Source organism: Balaenoptera physalus, assembly GCF_965194825.1.
Source record: "Balaenoptera physalus genome assembly, chromosome: 3".
NCBI lineage: Eukaryota > Metazoa > Chordata > Mammalia > Artiodactyla > Balaenopteridae > Balaenoptera > Balaenoptera physalus.
In genome coordinates, this window is record NC_138890.1 from 72,318,812 (window position 1) to 72,342,489 (window position 23,678).

The following is a 23,678-nucleotide window of genomic DNA, read 5'->3' on the forward strand; positions in this document are numbered from 1 at the left end:
ATAATCAAAAAGGTGTTGTCCTCCCACAGTCATAAGCCAACAGGCATAGACCGCCTTTCAGAGTATTTCTTATAGTGCTGAGATACTGTTCAAAAACAACAGAACTAATGAAAATGTCACATTGTCAGAGTAGCCAATATTAAGATTTTACTTCAAGAAAGCATGATGGGGTGACTGTGACGTTGACAGCAGTGGTGTTAGGGTTTGGGGTGTTCCGGTTGGAGTGTATCATTTTTCATTTTACTTTTTATTTCTAGAACTAAGTGAACTCCAGTGTTCAGAACTTTAGCCATAATATCTTATTTCTGCCTAGGAGAGGTATGGGAATTTGTTTTTGTATCAGACTCTAATATAATTTTATAATACAGTACCTACAAAGAAATAAGTTAATTTAACAATGTGGTAAAACGCACGTGCCCTAGTGCGCTAGGGCATTTGGAAAATATGCAGGTAGTAAAACTGCATAATGCTTATGCATTTCTCAGTAAACAAATGTGCCATGTTTAAGTGATTGAATACATATTTAAAAAAAGGAGAAATAGAGACTAACATGGAAAAGAGAACTAGTTTTAAACAAGATGGTTGTGGCATCTCTGAAGACTTTACTTAGCTTTTTGGGTTGGTTGAACAAGTATTCTAGCAAATCTGGAATGAAGAGCAACTCTGTTTACTCTGACAGGTTTTATTTGTCTTGGGTGCAACCAAGACCACATGCTGTGTTTTGTCATGTTGGAAATACTGAAGCAGATTTCCATTGTGAATGTGAATTTTTTTTTTTAACAAAAGCCTTAACACCTCAGTCTCAACTCAGTTAGGTGAAAGCAGTAAGTTTTCCATTCCTTACCAGCCTGACATCAATAAATCTTAAATCCCTCCACCAAAAGCACACAGCTGCTGTTCACTGTCCTGGTTGTAACCTTAGGTCACTGCCTTAGATAGCCTGCTCCTTCTCATTTCCAAGAGCTATCTTTCTGCCTTTACTCTCACAAAACTGATTTTTAAAATTTTCTTTCTCCTTCATTTAATACAGTTTCTTTAACTTCATACCCTAGGAGGGTGTGCCACTGTTGGCATAAGGCCTTGCCAAAACCAAGGATGCAGAAATTTCTACCTGTCGTAAACATGGCTAGCATTCCATTGATACTTCCCCTTCCTTTATATCCTCTGTAGACAAAGCCATGTTTGGAAGCTATTGTCTCCAACCACATTCACCTATTGGAGTGTTGGTTCTGCTGAATTTATGGAAAATATATATACCAGGGCTTCTCACTTAGTTGAAAGTAGCACAGCATATTGCGAAATTGTTTAGATCCATTTTCCTCCTTAGAATAATGCTGGGTCCTTGTAAAATCCTTATCACATTCCTTTTTTATGCATTATCAGGACCATTTAGTTAGCAGGGAGATCCAGGGAGAAGTGGAAGACTAAGGATTTAAGAGAGAAGGAAAGATTATTGTTTTCACAGATCAGAATCCAATCCTTTTGTCCCGTCTTCTTTACTCTGGTTTGATATGGATTTAGTGCTTTTCTCTAAAGTCATATCATTCTGTTTGAAATGAGTTTAAAGCTAATCTTATGCTGAGAAACCTGGTCACCAGTAGAGATTAGTACATAATTATTACAGGCATGCTCTCTGGAGCAGAGCAGGAGGAGATTCAAGGTGGTGGTGCAGGGGCTGGGACCAGCTGCAGCGCGCTGGCCTGCATCTTGTGGACACCGTGAGGAGCACTGACGTTTAGTTAGGATATGAGATCCGCCCACATAGTGACTGCTGTGCACACTGAGTGTCTGATCAGGGTTAGAGGTGAGACTAAAGAGGGGGGGAAAGGCTCACTCCAGTACTATTAACATTCGAACAACTATGTGAACACCTACTATGTACCAGGTTAATTGTAGATGCTCAGGAATATTGGGGTGAACAAGTAGCTGCTCCTATGGAACTCATGTTGTAGTAGAGGGGACATATAGGTAAAGAAATAATTTTACATAGTGAAGGATAAAAGAAAACCGCAGCAAGATATGAGGAAGAAGAGTGGTGGACTGGCCCACATTGGTAAGGTAGTCACTAAGGCATCTCTAAGGAGGTGACATAAGCCCAGGCCAGATGAGAAGCTACTTAAGTTTTTCATTCAGAGGAACAGCAAGTACAGAAATCCTGATGAAGAAACGATCTTTGGTTATTCAAGGAACAGAAAGAGAATCTTTGTGCTGCAAGTTGCCAAGATAAGGGAGGGGAAACTGATAGATGAAGTTGGAGAGGTAGAGTAAAGAAAAGTTAAGAAATGCAGATACCAGGAATGAATTCATGCAGGGAATATTGATAAGTGATAAAGTCAAAAGTGCATATGTGTTTTAAAAGTGAAATCATCATATCTTTAGTTTAAAGGACAAAGCTGGAGGCTCAGTAGAATAACTAGGAATAAGTAGGGTGTCTTATGTCGAGCAAAGTAGCAGGATGAGAGAGCTTCAAAGCCTAGTGTTTGACATGCTGCTATTACCAAGCTGTTCTTATTGGAATATCTCCAGTAGAAACACTAGTACATTTGTAGATGTTTTCAAAAATGATGACCATCTCCTTTTAAAATACTTCTTAGAAGAGCTGAGCAGATTTTTGTTTTTGACAGGTTAACTCAGCCTAATCTCCCCTATAAGTTCTTCTAAGGACAGCTCTGTGTTTCCCCACCTCTTGCAGCAGAGGGGCATAAATCTCATAAGTAATAGCCTTAACCTTCAGCTGGAGACTTGTGCTTCTTGCTTACTATCTCCTTTACCGTGAAGGTGGCTGGGCATTGTTGAATGCTTACCTATAAGATAAGCTATCTCTGCGAATAAAAACCATTTCAGGAAACTTCCCACATTTTAGGGGATCATCAGGATGCTAGCAAAATATGCAGGTGAAATTTAATTTTTTATTCTAATTAACAAACCCATGGAATTTGCTTACAGAAACCAAGTGATTAGACATGCAACTAATCCATACATTTGGATTTTTTCCCATTCTAAATTCTAAATTTGGAATACAGTGAATATTGAGGCATCATGAAGACTTGCCAAACATTTGGCCTCTCTGACACTCCTGGACTCCAAGAAGCACATCTGAAGTCTTCAAATTCCATCATAGATTTGCAGCTTACTGTTTCTATTATAAAGAGCAAAGTCTAGGGCACATAAGTTTACTGGTCTATTTTTCTTTTGGCAGAATTAAGATGCTCTGGTTTCAAGGAAATAGCATGCAACTTGCCAAACACTCCTTTCAACGGCTCTTGAGAAATCTATCTGCCTCTAAGACTGCTCTGCCTGTGCTAACCTTATTCACAAAGGTACAGAGTGAAAAGTAAAATCACTACTTTAAAAACATAAAGGATTAAAATGTTGGGTGAAGAAAGTTGTACATTTAAGAAAGGGGAAAAATGTTGAAAGGAAAGCAATGGTATAAATTTTCTTCAGACATGCTCCTCAATTTTTCAGTTCCAGTTACAACAGTGGTAACTCTTTATCCTACCCAGATACTTCATTGTGTCACTGTTATCAGGAGGTAAATTAATATATTTAATCGTCATCTGATCCATACATTGAAAGAAAAGAACTATCAGATGTTTACAAGTGTATCACTTAGAAATATAGTCAACTCTTATTATTTGTGATAGTCACGTTCTATAAAGTCACCACGAACACTGAATTAGCAAGTACTGAACCACTGCTCCTAGGGCAAATATAGGGTTAGGTTCCTATGAGCTTCTGGTCACAACATTTTTGAACTGATCAATACATAACCTTGTTTTATGTGTGTTTCTGTTTAAAGGCACCTTATTTAACATATATTGTTGATTTATTAACACTGAGCTCAGGGCCAACAGCACTGTAACTCATGCCTGAACAAAGCTTATCTAACACAGTATTTTCTCTGTAAGGCACGTCACAGCCTTCCTATGCTTAGAACACTGGACAGCACTTCAGCACTATGCTTGGGCCATTTTAAATGGCAAAATAACCAAGAAAAAGCACAAAAATGCAGAAAGAGTGGCACTTAGTAGAAAAGGACACTTGTTTACAGTATGAGAGCTGGAACAAGAAGGCAGAGCATCATCCTGTCCCACCTCAGCCAGAAATGTGCACTTTGAGCAACTCAAATTTTTCGCTGCTCTATGCACCTGCATGTCTGGGAATGACTACAAAAACTTGGGTATTGATTTTAGGGTTACAAATAAGTTTTAGCTAATAGATGAATTCGCAAATATAGAATCCACAAATAATGGGACTGACTGTACTTATTTTCTTATCCCTAACACTGGTTTTAAGCTATAAAGCAAGTTTAAACTTTTAAGAGCTTTTTCCTCTAAAATTTATAAGACAAACATCATGGATTTCCTTTTGCTAGTTAACATTACTTTGTGTGATTTGTAATCAAAAAAGAAATAAAGTGCAGGGTAATAGAATTACCTTTAGTGAATAATACTGCAATTCAAACAAAAAAGGTCTCTTGTTTGATAGATTTTTTTCACATTCCAGGCATTTTAGCAATTTGAATATATCTGAGAGTTATCTAATAACAAAGTTTAAGTCTTTTAAAAATTTCTTATTGAAAATAGTTAATCTTTACTTTTCATATTCATAAGTATATATTGCATTATTATGGAACAAAAATATTTCATCATTTGTGTATACATATGAGAAATGTGTGTGAAAATTAACCACAAAAATAAAATAATCCCTTAAGGCTAATGGTGCTCACTCAGCCTAACCATTCTGCACTATTTTTCAGTTTGAACAACAGCCAAGTTAGCCAGAAACATGCGCCAAAGCAAAACACACTAATCTTCCATTCAGCTTAAAATTTGTACCAAAGCCTTCATTTGTGTCATTAGACATATAATAAGACATTACTCTCACCTCCCGGAGTTCACAGTCCTCTGAAAGAAAAAGTACAGTATCAGGTCTCTTTCAGTTATAAATAACAGAAAGTACTACCCAGAGTGGCTTAAACAAAAAAGGGATTTTATGGGTTAGTCTGGTTTCAGGAGTAGCTTGATTCTGAAACTTAAGCACATTACCAGTCTCTTCAGCACTCCATTCTCTAGGTTAAATCAGTTCACGCTCTGGCTCTTCATATGGATAACTGCAGCGATCCCAAGCCTCAGATCTCACATTTCAGGTATCTACAGAAACTCCAGCAAAACCCTCACACTATCCTTTGGCTGTGATTGGCCGATCCCTGAGCCATTTGTAGTCGAAGGGCTGTGATGTGCTGGATGCCTCAGCCTAAATTAGGCATTCCACCCCCGTTCAGGGAGGAGTCAGCCACATGCTGAGAGCAGTTCTGTGAGGCAAAATCACAGCATTCTTGCTACAAGAAAGGACAGTGGGTGGTAGACAGCCAACCCACCAAATGTCCACTACAATTCAGGGATAGGGTAAATAAGTGCTGTACTGGCACCACTGAAAATCCTAGACAAGGATGTACAAATGTTCCAGACCACTGGGTCTTGTCATTTTTCAGCTCATAGATTTCTTTAAAATTTGATGACCTTTCCTCATAAAAATACATACACACGTGATAATTTGCCCAGACTTCCATAGTCCCTGGGTTGTTTTGTTTTGTTTCTGGCTGCACCGCACAGCTTGGGGGATCTTAGTTCCCCGACCAGGGATGGAACCCGGGCTCACAGCAGTGAAAGCGTGGAGTCTTAACCACTGGACCACCAGGGAATTCCCGTTCCCTGTGTTTTAAAAAAACAAAATAAAAAACGTGATGCTAGCTCTACTAAAGTTTTTTTTATCATAAAAGCAAATAGTACCAAATTTCGTACTTCTGCAATTTCACTGGTTCTTGTTTTGCTTTTGCTTTTAAGATCCTCTCTTGACTTTTTGAAACTTTCTCAGAGAATTTCAACGTGGTTATCTTAAAAATCACAGACTGGGCTTCCCTGGTGGCTCAGTGGTTAAGAATCCACCTGCCAATGCAAGGGACATGGGTTGGAGCCCTGGTCCGGGAAGACCCCACATGCCATAGAGCAACTAAGCCCGTGCACCACAACTGCTGAGCCCACGCGCCACAACTACTGAAGCCCACGTGCCTAGAGCCCTTGCTCCACAACAAAAGAAGCCACCGCAATGAGAAGCCCGTGCACTGCAACAAAGAGTAGCCCCCGCTTGCCGCAACCAGAGAAAGCCTGTGCACAGCAACAAAGACCTAACGCAGCCAAAGATAAATAAATAAATTAAAATTTTTTTAAAAAGTCACAGACTATCCATAATCTGTTTATTGATAATGCTAAAATAACATAATGAGCCCTGAAGCAGGAAAATACGGCCAAAAAGAACTTTCTGAAGGAAAACTGTCTTTTGATGATCCAGGTTCTTATTTCAAAATAAGGTGAGTTAAGCTGGAGGAAGGGCCTCCATAGCAGCTCATCTTTTCCTGTCATGTTAAAAAGCAGGTTTTATATAAGCATCAGTAATGTTGAATCTATTTTTAGTTCATACAAGAGAACCTATAGTAGTCCCTGTTCATTGAGTCAAGGCCTGAGAAGCCTTTAAAATCTGCCAATGATCCATAGCATTCTCGGCAGACTTCTCCTCTAGATGGTTAGGGTGCAAACAACAATGGGCACTAAAACTCGCTTGCTCCAGAGGTGGAGAGTTAGTCTGGGAAACCTATTGCTGACACTTGTAATGAGAAAACTGACAAAACATTGAAGAGTTGGTACAGTCATCACCCAAAGTCAAGAGATTTTTCTCTTTTAAAGATGGGACGATCACTAACTCCATCCCAGTGGGTTATCAAGAAAAACAGGCTGGGGAATCCCCTGGCAGTCCAGTGGTTATGACTTCGCGCTTTCACTGCCATGGGCCGAGGTTCAATCCCTGGTCGGCAAACTAAGATCCTGCAAGCCGCGCGGCACAGCCAAAAAAAACAAAAACAAAAAACGGAAAAACAGGCTGGCAAATCTCAGTGCCCCCCCCAATCAAAACAGACTTTAAGACATTCTGGTGATGTCAGTCAGGCCTGGAAGGTGCTCCTGACCTAGGAAGGACAAAGCCCTAGGACTATAGATGATATGGAAAATAATCTTCCCAGATATCAATTAGATGAAGCCAGTAACAAAAAAATGTAAGCATCTAAATGTGTGTACATATATATACACAAATATACATATATAAACACATATATGTGTAACAAATATAAGCATCAACATTTACTAGATAGATTTGTCAAGAAAAATCAAAACACAGCTAAAAAATGCTGAAAGCCCATTTACCATGAAACACTAGCTATTTATAAGATTCTGTGGCAGCGTTTTGCTTTGGAAAATAAAACAGTATAATTAACCTGGGAGAAAACTGTCCTTTAAAATAAGTATAATCTGCTTCTTGTGGTTTTTGTCAGGCTGAATGCCATTCTTTGGGTTTAATGGCTTTTTTCGTCCTGTAGGATCCGTGCCCCCTTTGTGATGAAGCCAAGGAAGTACTGGAGCCTTATAAAAACAGGGTAATATAATACAGTGTGGCTTTATGTATATGGAATAGATACTGCATGTAGTATAAAGTATCTGCCTGGATCCTTCCTTTAAGAAAAGAGATTGAATGATTTTTCATTTAAATTTTCTTTCTGTTCTTCAGAGAGATTTTAGTGCTGATTTCCATAAAAGTCATTACACCTAAGTGTTTTTCTTTGAGCAGTACTGGTTTTCCTACTCTGACTCTTAAAATGAGTCAAAGTTAACTAGCAGGTACAGCATTTGGGCCTTCTGTTAAGTTTCTGTCCCTATTCCTTTTATCTTATGTTGTCATTTCCATGAAAGTGTTTTCCTGTAGCAAACCATGATACCTTTCCCAATCTTACAGCCAAAACATGTCTTTCTTGATTCTCAGGCAGCTTCCCAGTTGGGACGTTGTTTATTTCATTGGGAACTGAGTAGTAGGTGGATGCTGAACCTAACAGATGTAACAGAAAAGTAGCAAAATTAGGGAATGTAAAGAAATCAATCAGGTTACAGAATTCAGGGTCATTAGCTGACTGTGGACCTCAAACAAACAACAACAGTAAAAACCTCTCAGCATTAGAACCAGTCTGGGGATCAGTTTGTCACTACAGCCGTTGCGTTGTTCCATGTTCTCTGAAATCTAGAGCTTTAGTCTGTCTCTGTTTCAGTTTATTTTACAGGAGGTGGACATCACACTTCCAGAAAACTCTGCTTGGTATGACAGGTATAAATTTGACATCCCCGTCTTTCATTTGAATGGCCAGTTTCTGATGATGCATCGAGTAGACGTCTCAAAACTTGAAAAACAGCTCCAGAAACTTGAGCAGCAAGGTGCGGGAGGCTGATGAACACCTTCATGATTTTCCACCCTCTCTGTCCGGAACTCATTTTCCTGAGGAAATGACTGTGGCCTTATGCTCCTTTTGTCACTTTCACACAGCTCTAAGGATGTTCTGAACTCAGTGGTGCCAAATAAATGGTAATATTCCTCTTGTGATTAATGGAAGTACCAATGTGGGAACTGTTTACCTGTTGGTATTTTATAAAACAAGAGGAGTGTATTGGCAGGGAGGGGATGATGGAAGGTGGGAGAAATCTACTTGTTTTATTTATTTTTCTCTTTTGTATTAATATGGAAGCATTTCACATTCACTGGACAGAGCCGTTTACAGGAAGAATGCTCTGTGTCCCTGTTGCTGCCCTAAGGGCTTAACTTTTTAATGAAAGAATAAATGTTCTTCCACTTGGTAGATAAAGTGAAATGTGAATTGTTAATAACTGTGCACAGTCAATAAAAGGATGTTTTAACAAATACATCTGCATGAAGTCTATCTCAGAGGAATTTAATAATACCTGTTTAAAATTAGAGCTCATTTTTTTTGGATAGAAGAGAATAATTATCCTAGCCAAAGATGCTTCGTTTGAGAAAAACAAAAGACTTAAACCCCAAAATGTATATAAGAATCTCAACGTGCTTTACAGGTAGTCAGTAAACTGATTTGTAATATTTGAATACTGCCTTTGGTAGTTTTTCAGTTATCATCAACTGAGTTAATTCAGCTATTTTTAAGACAGTGGTTTTATCAAGTTTTAATATCTTGGGGAAAATTCACATCTGACCATAAGTGAACAGATATGTCATCTAAAGAAAAAATATTCTTCACCATTTTATGTAAAGTATTAAAAATGTAGTTGTGTACTCTTATTTGTATTTAGTCAGGTTCAGCCAATAGAGGAAGGAATTCATTTAAAAACAAAACTGCCGGAGGCGTCCCTGGTGGCGCAGTGGTTGAGAATCTGCCTGCCAATGCAGGGAACACGGGTTCGAGCCCCGGTCTGGGAAGATCCCACATGCCGCGGAGCAACTAGGCCCGTGAGCCACAATTACTGAGCCTGTGCGTCTGGAGCCTGTGCTCTGCAACAAGAGAGGCTGCGATAGTGAGAGGCCCGCGCACCGCAATGAAGGGTGGCCCCCCGCTTGCCACAACTAGAGAAAGCCCTCGCACAGAAACGAAGACCCAACACAGCCATAAATAAATAAAAATTAAAAACAAACAAACAAACAAAAAAACCACTTATAAAAGAAAAAAAAAAAACTGCCTTTTCCTCTTAAAATCTCATCCTTGCAATTTCATCTGTAATGAAATTCTTTTGAAAACTATTTCAATGAATTTGCATATTGTGATTCACTTAGCTAGATTTTAATTTTATCAGTATGAGTTAGTCTTAGAAATTAGAGAATTTTAAAGCTGGCCAACCTTAGACATTGTTTAGCCCTGCCCCCCTCATTTTATACCTCAAGAGGACTCTGACATTCAGAGAGTTTCAGGAAGTTAGCTAAGCTCACACAGACAGTCAGATATCAGACCAGGTCTTGGCACCCACCCCAAATTTCTTGTACTACCTGGGTTCCCTGTGGGGGCCTCATGTTATCTCACATGAAGCATTCTTAACCATTGTGGATCCAACACAAATTAAGAAACAACTTTAAAAGCCTTCCAAAGTAACAGTAGGAGAAAGAAATCTTACAATTGAATGCCACTGTTTCTAATTTATAAATTTTTGGAACACATCTTATTTGATTTTCTAAATATTCATTGAGCCCTGTGGTAGGCAAAACTCTAGGGTGACCCCAATGAACCATTACCCTTGTACTCCCTCCCCTTTGAATATGGGTGGAACTTATGGATATGATGAAATATCCCTGCTGTGATTATGTTACATTACAGTACAGGGCAAAAGGAAGATTATCCAGGGTGGGCCTGGTCTAATCAGGTGAGCCCTTTAAAAGCAGAGTGTTCTCTCTCGCTGGTTGCAGAAGATGAAATCAAAGAGGTGTGCTCCAGCTAGCCTGGAAGGAAGCAAACATGCTTCCTTCCATGTTGTGAACTGTCAACAAGCCAAGAAACTGTGGGCAACCTCTAGGAGCTAAGAGTAGTTCTTGGCCAACAGCCAGCAGGAAGATGGAGACATCAGTCCTACAGCTTCAAGGAGATGAATCCTGTCAACAGTTAGTGATCCTAGAAGAGGACCATGAAACCCAGGTGAGAATCACAGCCCTGGCTTACATCTCAGGTTCAGCACAGTGGGAATTTGGTCGGAGAATCCAGCCACACCACGCCTAGACGTCTGATCTGCAGACACTGTGAGTTAATAAATGTGTGTTATTTCAAGCTGCTAAGTTTATGGTAATTTTTTACACAGCAGTAGAAAACTAATAGAAGTCCCTACAACACTGAAGCACAATGAAGGTGGTGGGAGTATAAAACTGAATAAGGCACAGTCTTTGTCTTAGAGACACTCACTGTCTTGGGCAGCAGAGAGAGGCAAGTTAATAAAGCACTACAACATAGTGCTGTGAGAGCTGGAGCTGAGACATGTAAAAAATGGTACAGCAGCCAGATGAGTAAAGTGGCAGGAAGGCATCATAGAAAATTAGCCTTAAATTAGGTGAAAAATAAAAGGGTGTGGAAGGGAATGGCATATTTAGAAAATGTCGGGTGGCTTTGTGTGGCTGGAGTGAAGGCGAGGGGAGTGAAGAACATGAGACTGATAAGAAAGATTGGGGTTCACATTGTGAAGGACCTCAGGTAAGGTGGTTTTTACCCTGCAGCAGTATCTTCCCTTATTTTCTGCCCTCATCCAGAGTCAGCCCTTCTGTCTCCTGATTCCTCAGAGGTTTCTGGACTCTCTATTCCAGCCTTTCTTAGTCTTTCTAGTCCTCAAGCATGCTAAGCTCAGAAGTCCCCTGAGTAGCCTTGCAGGACATTCACATCTTCAATACGACCATGGGTGAGAAGGCCATAGACAAGATCGCCCTCTCATGTATATTGGCACCGTGTGTTCCTTTCTTCCTGCTCCAGACAGCTTGAAAGCTACATGGGCCGTGTCCTAGGGTTGTTGATCAGAGTGTTTCAGGGTCTGCTGAGCTAAGGAGGAGAGGATCCATTGGTTCCCTTCAGAAATCAGGGCTGGCCAGAGACGCTGTAGGTTTGTTTTTTGGAGCAATTCTTGCTCGAGTGTAGCCGTGTGGTCATAGGTGTGTAGGATGTACACAGACTTCATCCAAACAACACATTTCTGACATTAGAATTTCAAACAAGCAAACAAAAATCCACCACAAACTTAACAGGGTGTTAAAACTAACGTGTTGGCTGAGGCACCAAGACACACAAGGTGCTACATTCCAAAGGAAATACTAGATCACATAAGGACTGTTGGATATTTGGAGGATTTTTTAAGAGAAAAATGTGCTCTCACCTCCCACCAAAGTAAAAGCTTGAGGTCATGTAATGTCAAGAAAAAGGGACATGAGTGGAACTCATCAGAAAGCCTAATGTATGTCTCTGGGTAGGAAGAATATGGTGGTTTAGCTCCCTTCTGGAAAATCGTGTGAAAGAAGAGCTTGCAAGCACTTCTGGTGCAGAGCGAAGGAGGGAGGCTGCTGCCCTGAGTTTGTCCAAGGAAGAAGGGAAGAAAGGGAGTGTGTGTGTGTATCTTCATGGATTGATGTGTGCCAAACGGGAGAGAGGGCTGGCTGGGGAGAGCCTTGGGTGCGGGCAGGCCTCGGAAGAGGCGAAGCAGAGCAAGAAGACTGGCTCCTCGGGGTTGAGGAAGTAGGCGGCTGCTCAAGTGGAGAGCGCATTTGCCTGAATCAAGGAAATGGCAAGTGAGACAACACCAGCTATGAGTGCAATCTCCAAAGAACCTGCAAAAGTCTCTGTGAAATGTGGTCTGCTTTAAATGTTTCTCAGGCCCAGAAAGCTGAAGGCCATCTTACAACTTCATCACTTAAGGGACCACACTCCTGCCCCTCCCTGCTTCTCCCACCTTGCCCCACCCCAGCCCCAGAAGGATCTTGCTCCTGCCAGGAGCAAGAAGAGAAAGACCTTCCCCTTCCACAGCTGCCCACCTGCAAGTGGCTTCTCACTGGAATAAGGGTAAGACTTAATTTTCAACCAAGTTTCACATTATATAACACGGGAATAGATGCACTAAACAGCATTTAGAGTGACCATGGACTTTCTGTTGCCTAAGAATGCTTGAAACAGTCCTAACACTACCTAGTTTTTATTTTATCCTAGACAGAGTGAGAAACTCCCCAGTGAATACATTTTATAGGGATAGTGGGAGACATAAATAAAAATGCTTCCTAATTGTATTCCATATTCAGAGCATTGATTATATGTGCCTAATGTTTTTTACCTAAAGATCTTCAATGAAGTTAATTATTCTTATTTGAGAGAGGAATGTGGTCATGTGACTAAGAAACCTGGAGACTTTCAGTAATCCCTCTGGTCCCAACAGCTGGCAAATGGAAAGGCAGCTATCTAGAAACATGTCATCTAAAAAGGTGGTTTGATTATCCCACTGTTGATAAGCATCAGACAATGTTATGTCACTTATTAGAGTCATTTTCCTATGATATTTGTAGCAGCAATTACTTTTCCTTTCTAAAACTATGTTTAGGGATTGATTTGTTTTTAAATAAAAGACTGATTTTGACACAAGAAGCTCATAATATTCTCCCACTCCCAAAGGAAATAGTGATATAACCTCTTTTTTTCCTAAGCTAATGCTTTAAAAAGAAGTGGAATTAACATTAAGTTTGGGACTGCATATTGCTGCTCTTGATTACAGCGCTGCTTTCTTCCAGATGTCTCATCATAACATCGTAAAGGCTTACCGGAACACATAACTCTTTGGCCAATTTCTTGAAGGAAGCAGGGGTTCACTCAGATGAGGGTTATTTTGTTTGTTTGCTTATAATAATGCAGAGACTCATAGAAACCTGACAATAGGAATCACAGTAGGGCCAGGCCTCAGGAAATACTCTTATAGAGAGCCACAGAGGGATGCAATGTACAATGCAATAAATATAATGAACAATGCTGTATGTTATGTATGAAAGTTGTTAAGGCAGTAAATCCTAAGAGTTCTCATCACAAGGAAAAAATATTTTTTTCCTTTTTCTTTTATTTTGTATCTATATGAGAAGATAGATGTTCAACGAAACTTACTGTGGTAATCATTTCATGATGTATGTAAGTCAAATCATTATGCTGTACACCTTTAACATTCAGTCCTATATGTCAACTATATCTCAATAAAACTTGAAAAATAAAGCATTGGATTAATATGAATTTTTAAAATCCTATTAAATATAAATGGTAAATTTTTTTAAAAAAGAACCACAGAAACGGAGGCAGCACCCTACTCACAGTGCCTCAGCTTCTTCCTTTTCCTGTTCTCATCTTGCTCACCAGCTCCCCTCCTTACTCACAGTATCTGCTTTCTAATAACCGCAGCTTGCTCATGCCCGCCATTCCTGCTGACCCTTCTGTTCAGCAATACAGTGATCCTAGTCTCTCAACTTCTCTATTCTGAAACTCCAAAAGAGGAATTTTACTCAACTTATATTTTACAACCAGCCACCCAAATCATATGTTGGCTGATCAAGCCCATAGAAAGAGCCACCCTTGGATCAGGCACCCATCCCTGGCCCAATCAGCTATGGCAACCAAGCTCATGTGGTATGCAAATCATAGTCACTGCCCACTCAGCAGAGCCTGAGAGCATGGCTGGCAATGATCAGCAGCTCTGGTACACATCCCAAAAGTTTAAGAGCATGTCATTCTACCATATTCAAGAGAAGTCAAGAGTTTGGTAAGTTCATCACTCCTACTCATGGGAGTGATAAGGATTTGAATCAGGGCAATGGGAGTTAGACAGAAAGAGATATTTAGGAGTCAGGTTGACAAAACTTCATGACTGACTGGAGGGGGTAGGGGAAGAGTGAGTAGAGAGAAAGCATGAAGTCTGGGATGGCTCCCAGTCTTCTTGCTATGACTATTGAGTAAATCTTGGCACTTCCCATTCCCTGAGAGTATAAGAGGAAGGTGAGGTTAGTTTTTGGTTGTATTTGGATCTAGATGGGAAAGGTGGGCTGTGCTTGTGAGACATCCAGGTAAAGATCAAAGCTGGAAGTTCAAATCAGAGGTCTGGGCTTGAGGTACAGATTTGAGAGACCCCAGAATATGGTAGGAGCAGCATTTACCTGGCAGATGAGGAGAAAAGCAGACTAGGACCAAGTCCTGAAGGGAATACCAATCTTGACTGCATGGGAAGAGGAAGGGCCACTGAAGGAAAATAATAATGAAAGGTGATAGACCTAGGAGTGGGAAAGTTCATCCAATTTGTATTAGCCAATGTCTTTCATTATGTGATAGTAGTAGGGACTAGTCTAAGCTCTGGGGATAGAGCTTAGAAACAAGATAACCTAGGACTCTACTCAGGGGCTTGCATTCTAGAGGTAGAGACAGACAATAAAAATATCGCAACAAGAATAACAAAATAAAATAACCTATATCTTGAGGTCAGAGGAGGAGTTTTTTCCAGAGTAATTGACAGTATCAAATGTCAATCCAGCTAGGATGGGGACTGAAAAGAAGATACTGGATTTGAAAATTAGGAAATCAATGCTGTGGTAGGTTGAATAATGCCCCCCCCCCAAATATCCAGTACCTAATCCCTGGAACCTGTTAATGTAATATGGAAAAGGGACTTTGCAGATGCAATTAAGTTAAGAATCTTGAGATGAGGAAATTATTGTGGATTATCCAGATGAGTTCTAAATGAACCACAGGTGTCCTTATAAAAGGGAGAAAGAGAGGGATTTGACTACAGAGAGGAAGCAGGAAATGTGCCAATGGAAACAAGAGGTTGGAGTGATGCATGAAAGGGGCCCTGAGCCAAGGAATGCAAGTGGCTACAGAAGCTAGAAAAGGCAAAGAAACAGATTCTTCCCCAGAGACTTCAGAAGGGGCAAGCCCTGCCAACATCTTGACTTTAGCCCAGTGAAACTGCTCTCAGATTTCTGGCCAACAGAACTGTTGCAGAATAAACTTGTGTGGTTTTAAGCCACCAAGTGTGTGGTAATTTGTTTCAGCAGCAAAAGGAAATTAATACAACAGGTAACTTGACCTTATTGAGAACAATTTTGGTAGGGAGAGGGAAGAAGACGTAGACAAAGAAAATTGCATGTGGATGATGAGTGAGAGGTTCAGAAGAGATGGCAGGGTACATATCTTCCAGGAAGTTTTCAAACATACCTCAATTGACCCTCTAAGAAAAAGCATCAGAGAAGAGCTGAAGACCTGATTAATTGATTAGCTCAAATCCCCAAAATGGTAAGCAGTGATGGGCAAGTACCATAACCTTCAACCTATCTTAGAAGAGCTAAGCAACTGGGCAGCAGAGTTCAGGGGCTTCCAGAGCAACCCTGACACTGGAGAGTAAACCATGGCAATCCATTCTAGTCTGCAGACATGCACCAGACCCAAGACTCTTGCTCACCACAGAGACCAGAATACTTTGATACTGTGAGCCAAAGTCCTGCATCTGGCACAGATCTTATATCTCTCCACTAACACAGAAACCCATGCCAAACCACTGAGGTAGAACCAACAGAGAACGGCCTCATCTGGCCAGTCTTTAATTTAGGCACTGATGTTTCACATTTTACCTCCCCTTTCAGGTTCAAAAAGAATGACCACCAAAGCCACAGTACTTCTGAATTCTAAAGCCTAGAGGAGCATAGAGCTTCGGAAAAAGGGGGAAATATTAAAATCATACAAAAGATGGAGAACAACTCATAGGAGCAGTGCCAACCAATAGATTACACATAATAAGAAGAATCCAGCCATAGGCATCCCTTCGTCATGCCAAAATGTTATATTTGAACAATTCTTGATGGAAAGTTTTCTACCCTCAGAAACAGGGTACACAGCATATTAAGTAGAACTTTTCTTAATGATTCAGAAACATGAAGAAGTAGAAAGGATACAAGTTAAAGGCAAGTTCAGCCTAAGGTCTCATCGTGCTACTCACAATGTACCAGTGTGACCCAACTCCCCTAAGAAACATTGATGGCCTTACTGCAGCATTGCATTGTACAAAACCCCAGCAATGATCCCACGTCCTCCCAACAAGGTCAGTCCATGCTCTGCCCACCAAAGCAGGAGAGAGAGAGAAACAAATCATAAAAAAACACTTTCCTCAAAACTGGGTTAAAACATACGATTGCATCATGGGACTAGGTTAACTATCAGTTGGCAAACTCCCTTACTCGGGACAACTTATTCCTTGACCAGGTAAGGAAGGTGTTATTGTATGTTCTTTGTCAGGAACTTAATGTCAAGACAAGAAAAATGGGCATCTATTTATAATCTGGGTAATAAAGAGGCATTAGAAATTGGGGAAGAACTGCCAGAGGAGCTAAGATTCAGGAATTAACTCCACCTGTCCCTACATTTTCTTTGTAAAGTTACCTTCAAAGTAAGGCCAGCATCACTCTTTTAAGGTTGGGGGAGATTAAGACATTAGGAAACCACAGTTTGTGGTATTTATTCCCATTGTGATTGCTGACTTCTAGTATCAGCCTTTTGTTCTGCATGACAGCTCTCATCTTGCGAACTAGCAAGATTCCTGAATGTGGCAAGGATCCTGCTCTGTGAAGCATTTTCAAGTTAGAGTTTTTTAGCAATGTCACATTTCTCTAAGCCAATAATAAAGGTTGAGAGGGCAAAGGATGCCATTGAGTTCTCACCTAATAGCACAAAACAACCTCCTAGCTGGCAGGTGCAGGCCGTACATCCAGGGTGATCATGACCTTTGAGTTACAAAAGTATTTTTTTAAATCTCTTTACCTCACCAAATAACTTCGAAAGATAAAACGCAATTTAGAGATTAGCCCCCTCTTTTACTCTATTCATTTAAAGTGGTGTTTTCTATTTGTGTATATTGTGACTACATGGAAAATACAATATTTCATTTCTTGGTATTTTTTATAGCCTGTACACAAAGGTCAAAAGGATGCCTTCAAGAGAAATAAAGGACACTACAATCACTCCAAGTAAATTTTCCAGGAGGAGGAAGCAAGAGTGGAATAGATGATTACAAATACTTAGAAAGAAGCATCACTTTGCTAATGGTGCAGAGCCTACAATTATGTGCAATTCCCTACTTAGACTTTTTAGTTATGCTGAACATTGAAAAAAGCTAAATGATGGGGAGGAGAAAAAAAGAAAGGGAGAAATTTAAGCATTCAATGTAAGGCGTTCATTTAAATGGAGATAGCACCTCACCATAAGGGGGCAGTTAAGAGTCTGATAATCCTGCTGGTATCCTATCGTCAAATCATTTTTTTTTAAACCATGAATTTGGGATCCTTAAAAATCTTCTGTATTATTCTGAAGTCAAGAATGGTTCCTCCTGCTTACAAAACATGATCACTTTTCACTGATAATTTTTAATGCTCTGACTGGTTTTGCATATGTGGAAAAGATAAATCTTCAAATCTTGGAAATAAATCTTTTTCCTCCCTGCCAAATCCATAATATGATCCTAGTCTATCACTGACAGCACCATCAGATAAGTAGACCTGCCTTGCTTGGTTAGAAGTGTGCTGTGATTTTCAGCAAGAACAAGACTGTAGTTAGAGACCCAGACTGAGACACATTCAGAGCACATTACAAATTCTTTTTGGTTCTATCCTGGAGGTATCCCCTGAAGCCCCAGTTTGACTGTGTGACTCATTCATAGCTGACGTCCTCCCAAATCGGGTGTCTCAGTGAGGGGACAGAGGAAGCCTTTGGGACTTGGGCTTCAGCAGGTGACATTAAGATTCAAGACCAGATGACTGCAGGGCCTTGCCTCTTTAGATTCCTGAGGTCTCCTCCACCCCTCAAACTGGAGATGAGTTTACACCAGAATCGGTGCACTTGGGGAGAGGGAGGCAAATCTGAAGACTTAAGACAAGCAAACCGCAGAATCCCTCAGAGGCATCAGAAAATGTAGTCTGAGATTCTACAACAGCCCAGACTTTTTTCCTTGTTCCTTTTCATCATTTATAAGTAAAATGTGGAACAAGCAATAGGAAATAATAGTTACACTACCTAGAGTTATATCTCATTTTCTATGTTCCCCCAACCTTTATTTTTTTAATATATATTTTTTACTTTTTCCTTTCAGAAATCCTGGGATATAAATAGGGCCACAATTGTTATCCTTATTTTTGAGATGAGAACAGTGAGGCCCAGAAAGGGGAAGTGGCCTCCATCAGGTCATGCAGGGAGTAAAAGGCATCCCAAGGAAGAATACACAGTTCTGCTCTCATTTAATCCAGAACATTTACCCTACTGGCTTTAAGCGTCCCTTTCCTCCTTTTTCCTTTGGTGGTTCTCTTTTCAACGTGATCCCTCACCAACTGTGGAGTGAAGATGGATCCCTGTTCAGAGTTGCAGAGAACTGTTGTTTAAAGGTTCCCCAAGGGGCCTGTTTCCATCGCTTACCTACAAAGCCAAAGTTTGAATGTGTGGTAGAAGTCCCTTAGAGGTATCTTCTAGGATTCCTCCCACCCGAGACTGCTGTAATTAGCTCTGCTAACAACTGTGACTGAACACAGCTAGCTGTAGTCATTGTTCACCGACAGGCACAGATATGAGCCACAGGTTAGCGACTGGTGTTCTAAACGGTGTTCCGGGCTTGGGTAAACTCATGTAAGGCACTTATCGGAAATGCTGTTCCCAAACTCGGCTAGCAGCAGGCAGTGTCATGGCAACACCTTCCACAGTCCCCAGAGAAGGCCATAACAGATCCCCAGTGAGTGTAACGCCATGCAATGAGAGAGACTTGGTCTATTTTGACCTTGCCCAGGAACTGGCTGCCCCTCCTTGAGATGGAAAACATAGGTGTGGCCCTGCACGATTATGAGAAAAAGCAGTCTTCATCTTCCTGATCCTTAAGACTCCCACAGTTTCAGATCTCCCCTATAAGAACACTTGTAAGGGAAAGTTACAATGTGTGGTACATTCAGCCTATGCTTTTCAGAGGCTGTGCTCTTATTAGAAGCAAAACAAAATGCGGCTTACTAACACCTGCCCGTGAGGACCGAGCCAAGAGGCAGCGTGGGTGTTGGAAGGAAGGTGTTGCCCTGGCAGTAAATCCAAGTTGTTCACACCAAAGGAAGTGTTTCTAGGGAAGCTATCTGAGCAAGAGGTAAATACTTAGTCATTCAACAGGCCATAAATAACTGCTTCGTCTCCAATAAGTGGAGGTCTGATTCCAAAGAGCTCACAAAATGGGGTGATAGCATTTCTATTCATTCCACTCTTTATTCACAATATACATTCCTTCATCAAAAAATCTACAAACAATAAATGCGGGAGAAGGTGTGGAGAAAAGGGAACCCTCTTGCACTGTTGGTGGGAATGCAAATTGATACAGCCAGTATGGAGAACAGCATGGAGGTTCCTTAAAAAACTAAAAATAGAACTACCATATGACCCAGCAATCCCACTGCTGGGCATAGACCCTGAGAAAACCATAATTCAAAAAGAGACATGTACCACAATGTTCATTGCAGCTCTATTTACAATAGCCAGGACATGGAAGCAACCTAAGTGTCCATCAACAGATGAATGGATAAAGAAGATGTGGCACATAACAATGGAATATTACTCAGCCATAAAAAGAAATGAAACTGAGTTATTTGTAGTGAGGTGGATGGACCTACAGAGTCTGTCATACAGAGTGAAGTAAGTCAGAAAGAGAAAAATACCGTATGCTAACACGTATATATGGAATCTAAAAAAAAATGGTTCTGATGAACCTAGGGGCAGGACAGGAATAAAGACGCAGACATAGAGAATGGACTTGAGGACACTGGGAGGGGGAAGGGTAAGCTGGGACAAAGTGAGAGAGTGGCATTGACATATATACACTACCAAATGTAAAATAGATAGCTAGTGGGAAGCAGCTGCATAGCACAGGGAGATCAGCTCCGTGCTTTGTGACCACCTAGAGGGGTGGGATAGGGAAGGTGGGAGTGAGGCACGAGAGGGAGGGGATATGGGGATATATGTATACGTATAGCTGATTCACTTCGTTATACGGCAGAAACTAACACACATTGTAAAGGAATTATACTCCAATAAAGATGTAAAAAAAAAAAAAGAAATGTAAGAATCTCTGTAATCAAACCCTTGTTGACAAGGTGTTAAAAAGCTATAATTTGGCTGCTTGGTGTTATTTCAACAATAGTTTTTACATTATTATTCTAAATAACTTAACAAAAAAGGACCCAGCCTTTCTGTGGTCTAAAATACCCTGCTGTATATATCCTGTGCTTTCTCACCTACTCCTCAGTTCACAAAATTTTATGATTCTACTTCTTAAATGTTTTCTCAAATCTGTCCTTGTTTCAGTGCTCACCGCTGCTGTCATAGCTGAGGGCTCCATCATCTCTTGCCTCTACACTACACTAGCCTAGTCTCCTAAATGGTCTCCCCTGCTCACTGCCCTCCCACCCCATCCGCCATCGACCTCATCACCACCTCCAATTATCCTTCCAAATCACAGCCCTAACCAAACCACTCACAAACCTATCATGGCTCTACAAAAATGAAAACCAAACTGCAGAATTTAGTATGGCAGTAAAAGCTCTGCACCTAGCCCCCATCTCCTGTACCCTTCACGTATCCTAAACTTCATCTTTTCCAGATAACTTGCCCTTGCATGAAAGCATCATCACTTTGACTACATATTTGAGCATGCCTTCCTTCTTTACAAAAATCACCTGTTTTGACTTAGCTCAAATGCCATTTCCTCCAGGAAATTTTCCACCACTTTCTTCCAGTGCATACTAATTAATCACTCTTTTCACCAAGTTCATATAGCACACACATATAAAGTGTGTGTATATATATATATATATATATATATATATATATATATATATATATATATATATATTTACTGAGATATGATTCACATACCATACAACTCACCCATTTAAAGTATATGATTTAATCGTCTTTTAGAATAGTCACAGAGTTGTGCAACTATCACCACAATTTTAAAACATTTTAATCACCCCCAAAAGAAACCCTGTACCTACTAATGGTTCCTCCCCATCTCCTCCCCCGGCCCAACTCCTCAGCCCTAGGCAACCACTAATCTATTTTCTATTTTCTATCTCTATAGATTTGCCTATTCAGGACATTTTATATAAATGGAATCATATAATATGTGGTTCTTTCTGACTGGCTTCTTTCATTTAGCATAATTTTTTCAAAATTCATCCATGTTGTAGCATGTATCAGTACTTCATTCCATTTTATTGTTGAATAATAGTTTGTTGTATAGACATACCACATTTTATTTATCCATTTATCAACTGATGGACATTTGGGTTGTTTCAACTTTTTAGTGATTATGAATAATGCCTCATATACACTTTGATTATCACTTAATATTTGCAGCTTAGTATTATAGGGTTTTGGTTTTTTTGGCCTATGTCTTGTTCTATCACTTGATTATAAACTCCTTGTGGACCAAAACCATTATTTTACTCTGCAGTCTCCACATAGCAAGTATTAAATAAGTGTTTGAAAAATGGATGAAAAGGCAGATACTACAGGTTCTTAGTATGCTGATTATCATACAAGGTACTCAGAATAAAAACATTAGGGTGGACCCAATAATAATCCAAGAGTAGACCCGGTAAGTTTACCCAGTTAATTATAACATTCAAACAATGTTAGTTCTTAAATAAACTTTCATCTCTGCATTATTTCCTGGAATTCCACACATGTATTCCACAGCTGATTATTTCATGGAGGTAGTTCTTTTGCTAATAATAGTTGTGAACTGGTGGGCAGAACCTGGGAGACACCAGACCTTTTCTCCTAAATTGACTCCATGATGTCTTATTGTTGCTTGACTGAGGTTATTATTCTAATCTACAGTAGTGGCTCCCAACCTTGGCTGAGCATCAGAATCCCCTCCCTGGAGCTTTTTCAAGATACACATTATCTGGGTCCCACTTCTCAGATTATGATTCTGTACTTTGGGTAGGGGCCCAGGTGCTCACATGTTCTTAAAGCTATAATGATGTTTCTGATACACAGCCAGGTTCAAGAATTCCTATTTCAAAAGTTGCTCTGAGGTTAAAAAGAATTAATTTTATAGAGCATGTATGAGCACTTTACTCCTGGAGTGTATCTTACTCATCGTGGGATCATGCCCATTAATACTACCTAACATTTATAAGGCACTTTTATTTGGAAAGAGCTTTGAAGTCATCTTTTATTAGCTAGGCTTGCATGCTGGGTGACCTTGTACAAATCACATAATCCCTCAGTATCTTAAATTTCCTCAAATGTAAACTGTAGGCGGTAATACTGACCCACCCTCAAGGGGTACTGTGGAGACTAATGGGGGACTGTAAGGCACTCAGCAAACATAAAAATGTTACATGCATGCTTATTAGACAGATATGAAGTCCTAGTCACAGCCTTTAAAATGAGACAAATACCAAAATAAACTCTTAAACAAGACTTCCTGCAACCTTCATTGTCAACTGAAACATCCTTTCCCAGCACTAAAGTACAGCAATTCTCTCTTTCCACTAAGACTAGTAAGCAGAAATAATCTGCAGTCACAAAGAAACAGCTAATGATAGCACCAAATAAATATATAAAACAGTTCTGAAATATAGTTTGTTAACCTTCTCATTTATCATTCATAATGCAATTAAAGATTATATCTATAAATACACTCTTCTGAAAAATATTCTTAGAAAACATTTGGGCATGTTCACACAAGTCTTTAAGCTGCTGCTGCATACTCACTGTTGATGTTAAGCCTGAAGCTGTTTCCAACATTGCTGATGGTTTTTAATGTGGTTATATTTAGCCTCTCCTGTCTCCCTCACGTGGCTGGAAGAATATATGGTCAAAATGAGACTTTGAGACCTATCTCAAGTTGGAGGTAGGTAAAAATGGGGAGGCAGAAGAACAGTCTCCAGCCTTGGAATCAGAGACAAATCTCATAAGGATGATGACCCACAACTAAGGACTCATTTGCACTATATTTTCAGCTTCTTGGAAAAGGTCAGAAAACAGACATGGCTTTTCCTTTTTTCCATTTTGCTTTGAAAGGGCCACAAAAATTTCAAGGGCCAGATCCAATTACATATTCCAGTTCATTTACAATTGAATAGTTTCTGTGACTTTGAATGCGAATTAGTGCCCTCACGCCCACCCCAGCTGATTTGAGCCAGGAATCCCAAGCAAGCATGAACTTTCTGGGGCCACTTGACATTGACCATGCTCTTTCTTCCTTGGGCCTCTG

The 23,678-nt window shown here is 40.2% G+C and overlaps 2 protein-coding genes across 10 annotated transcripts in view; one reads left to right on the top strand and one right to left on the bottom strand.

Annotated features, from left to right (window-relative positions):
- The window catches only part of LOC309658858 (glutaredoxin-like protein C5orf63 homolog), a 33,272-nt gene extending 24,476 nt beyond the window's left edge, over positions 1-8,796 (top strand). For 2 of the 5 annotated variants that reach the window (XM_082457939.1, XM_082457937.1), the window contains exons 2-4: positions 3,200-3,320; positions 7,433-7,489; positions 8,153-8,796. In XM_082457939.1, coding sequence (XP_082314065.1) covers positions 3,207-3,320; positions 7,433-7,489; positions 8,153-8,329 — 348 coding nt within the window. In that variant the 5' untranslated portion in view covers positions 3,200-3,206 and the 3' untranslated portion in view covers positions 8,330-8,796. The remainder of the gene's footprint in view (positions 1-3,199; positions 3,321-7,432; positions 7,490-8,152) is intronic. The other 3 variants (XM_082457938.1, XM_082457935.1, XM_082457936.1) reach the window with 3 other exon arrangements.
- Positions 1-23,678, bottom strand: part of MEGF10 (multiple EGF like domains 10) — a 363,967-nt gene that overhangs the window by 331,994 nt on the left and 8,295 nt on the right. For all 5 annotated transcript variants that reach the window (XM_082457836.1, XM_082457834.1, XM_082457835.1 and 2 more), the window contains one exon: positions 23,177-23,263. The gene's annotated coding sequence lies outside the window, so the exon portion shown is untranslated. The remainder of the gene's footprint in view (positions 1-23,176; positions 23,264-23,678) is intronic.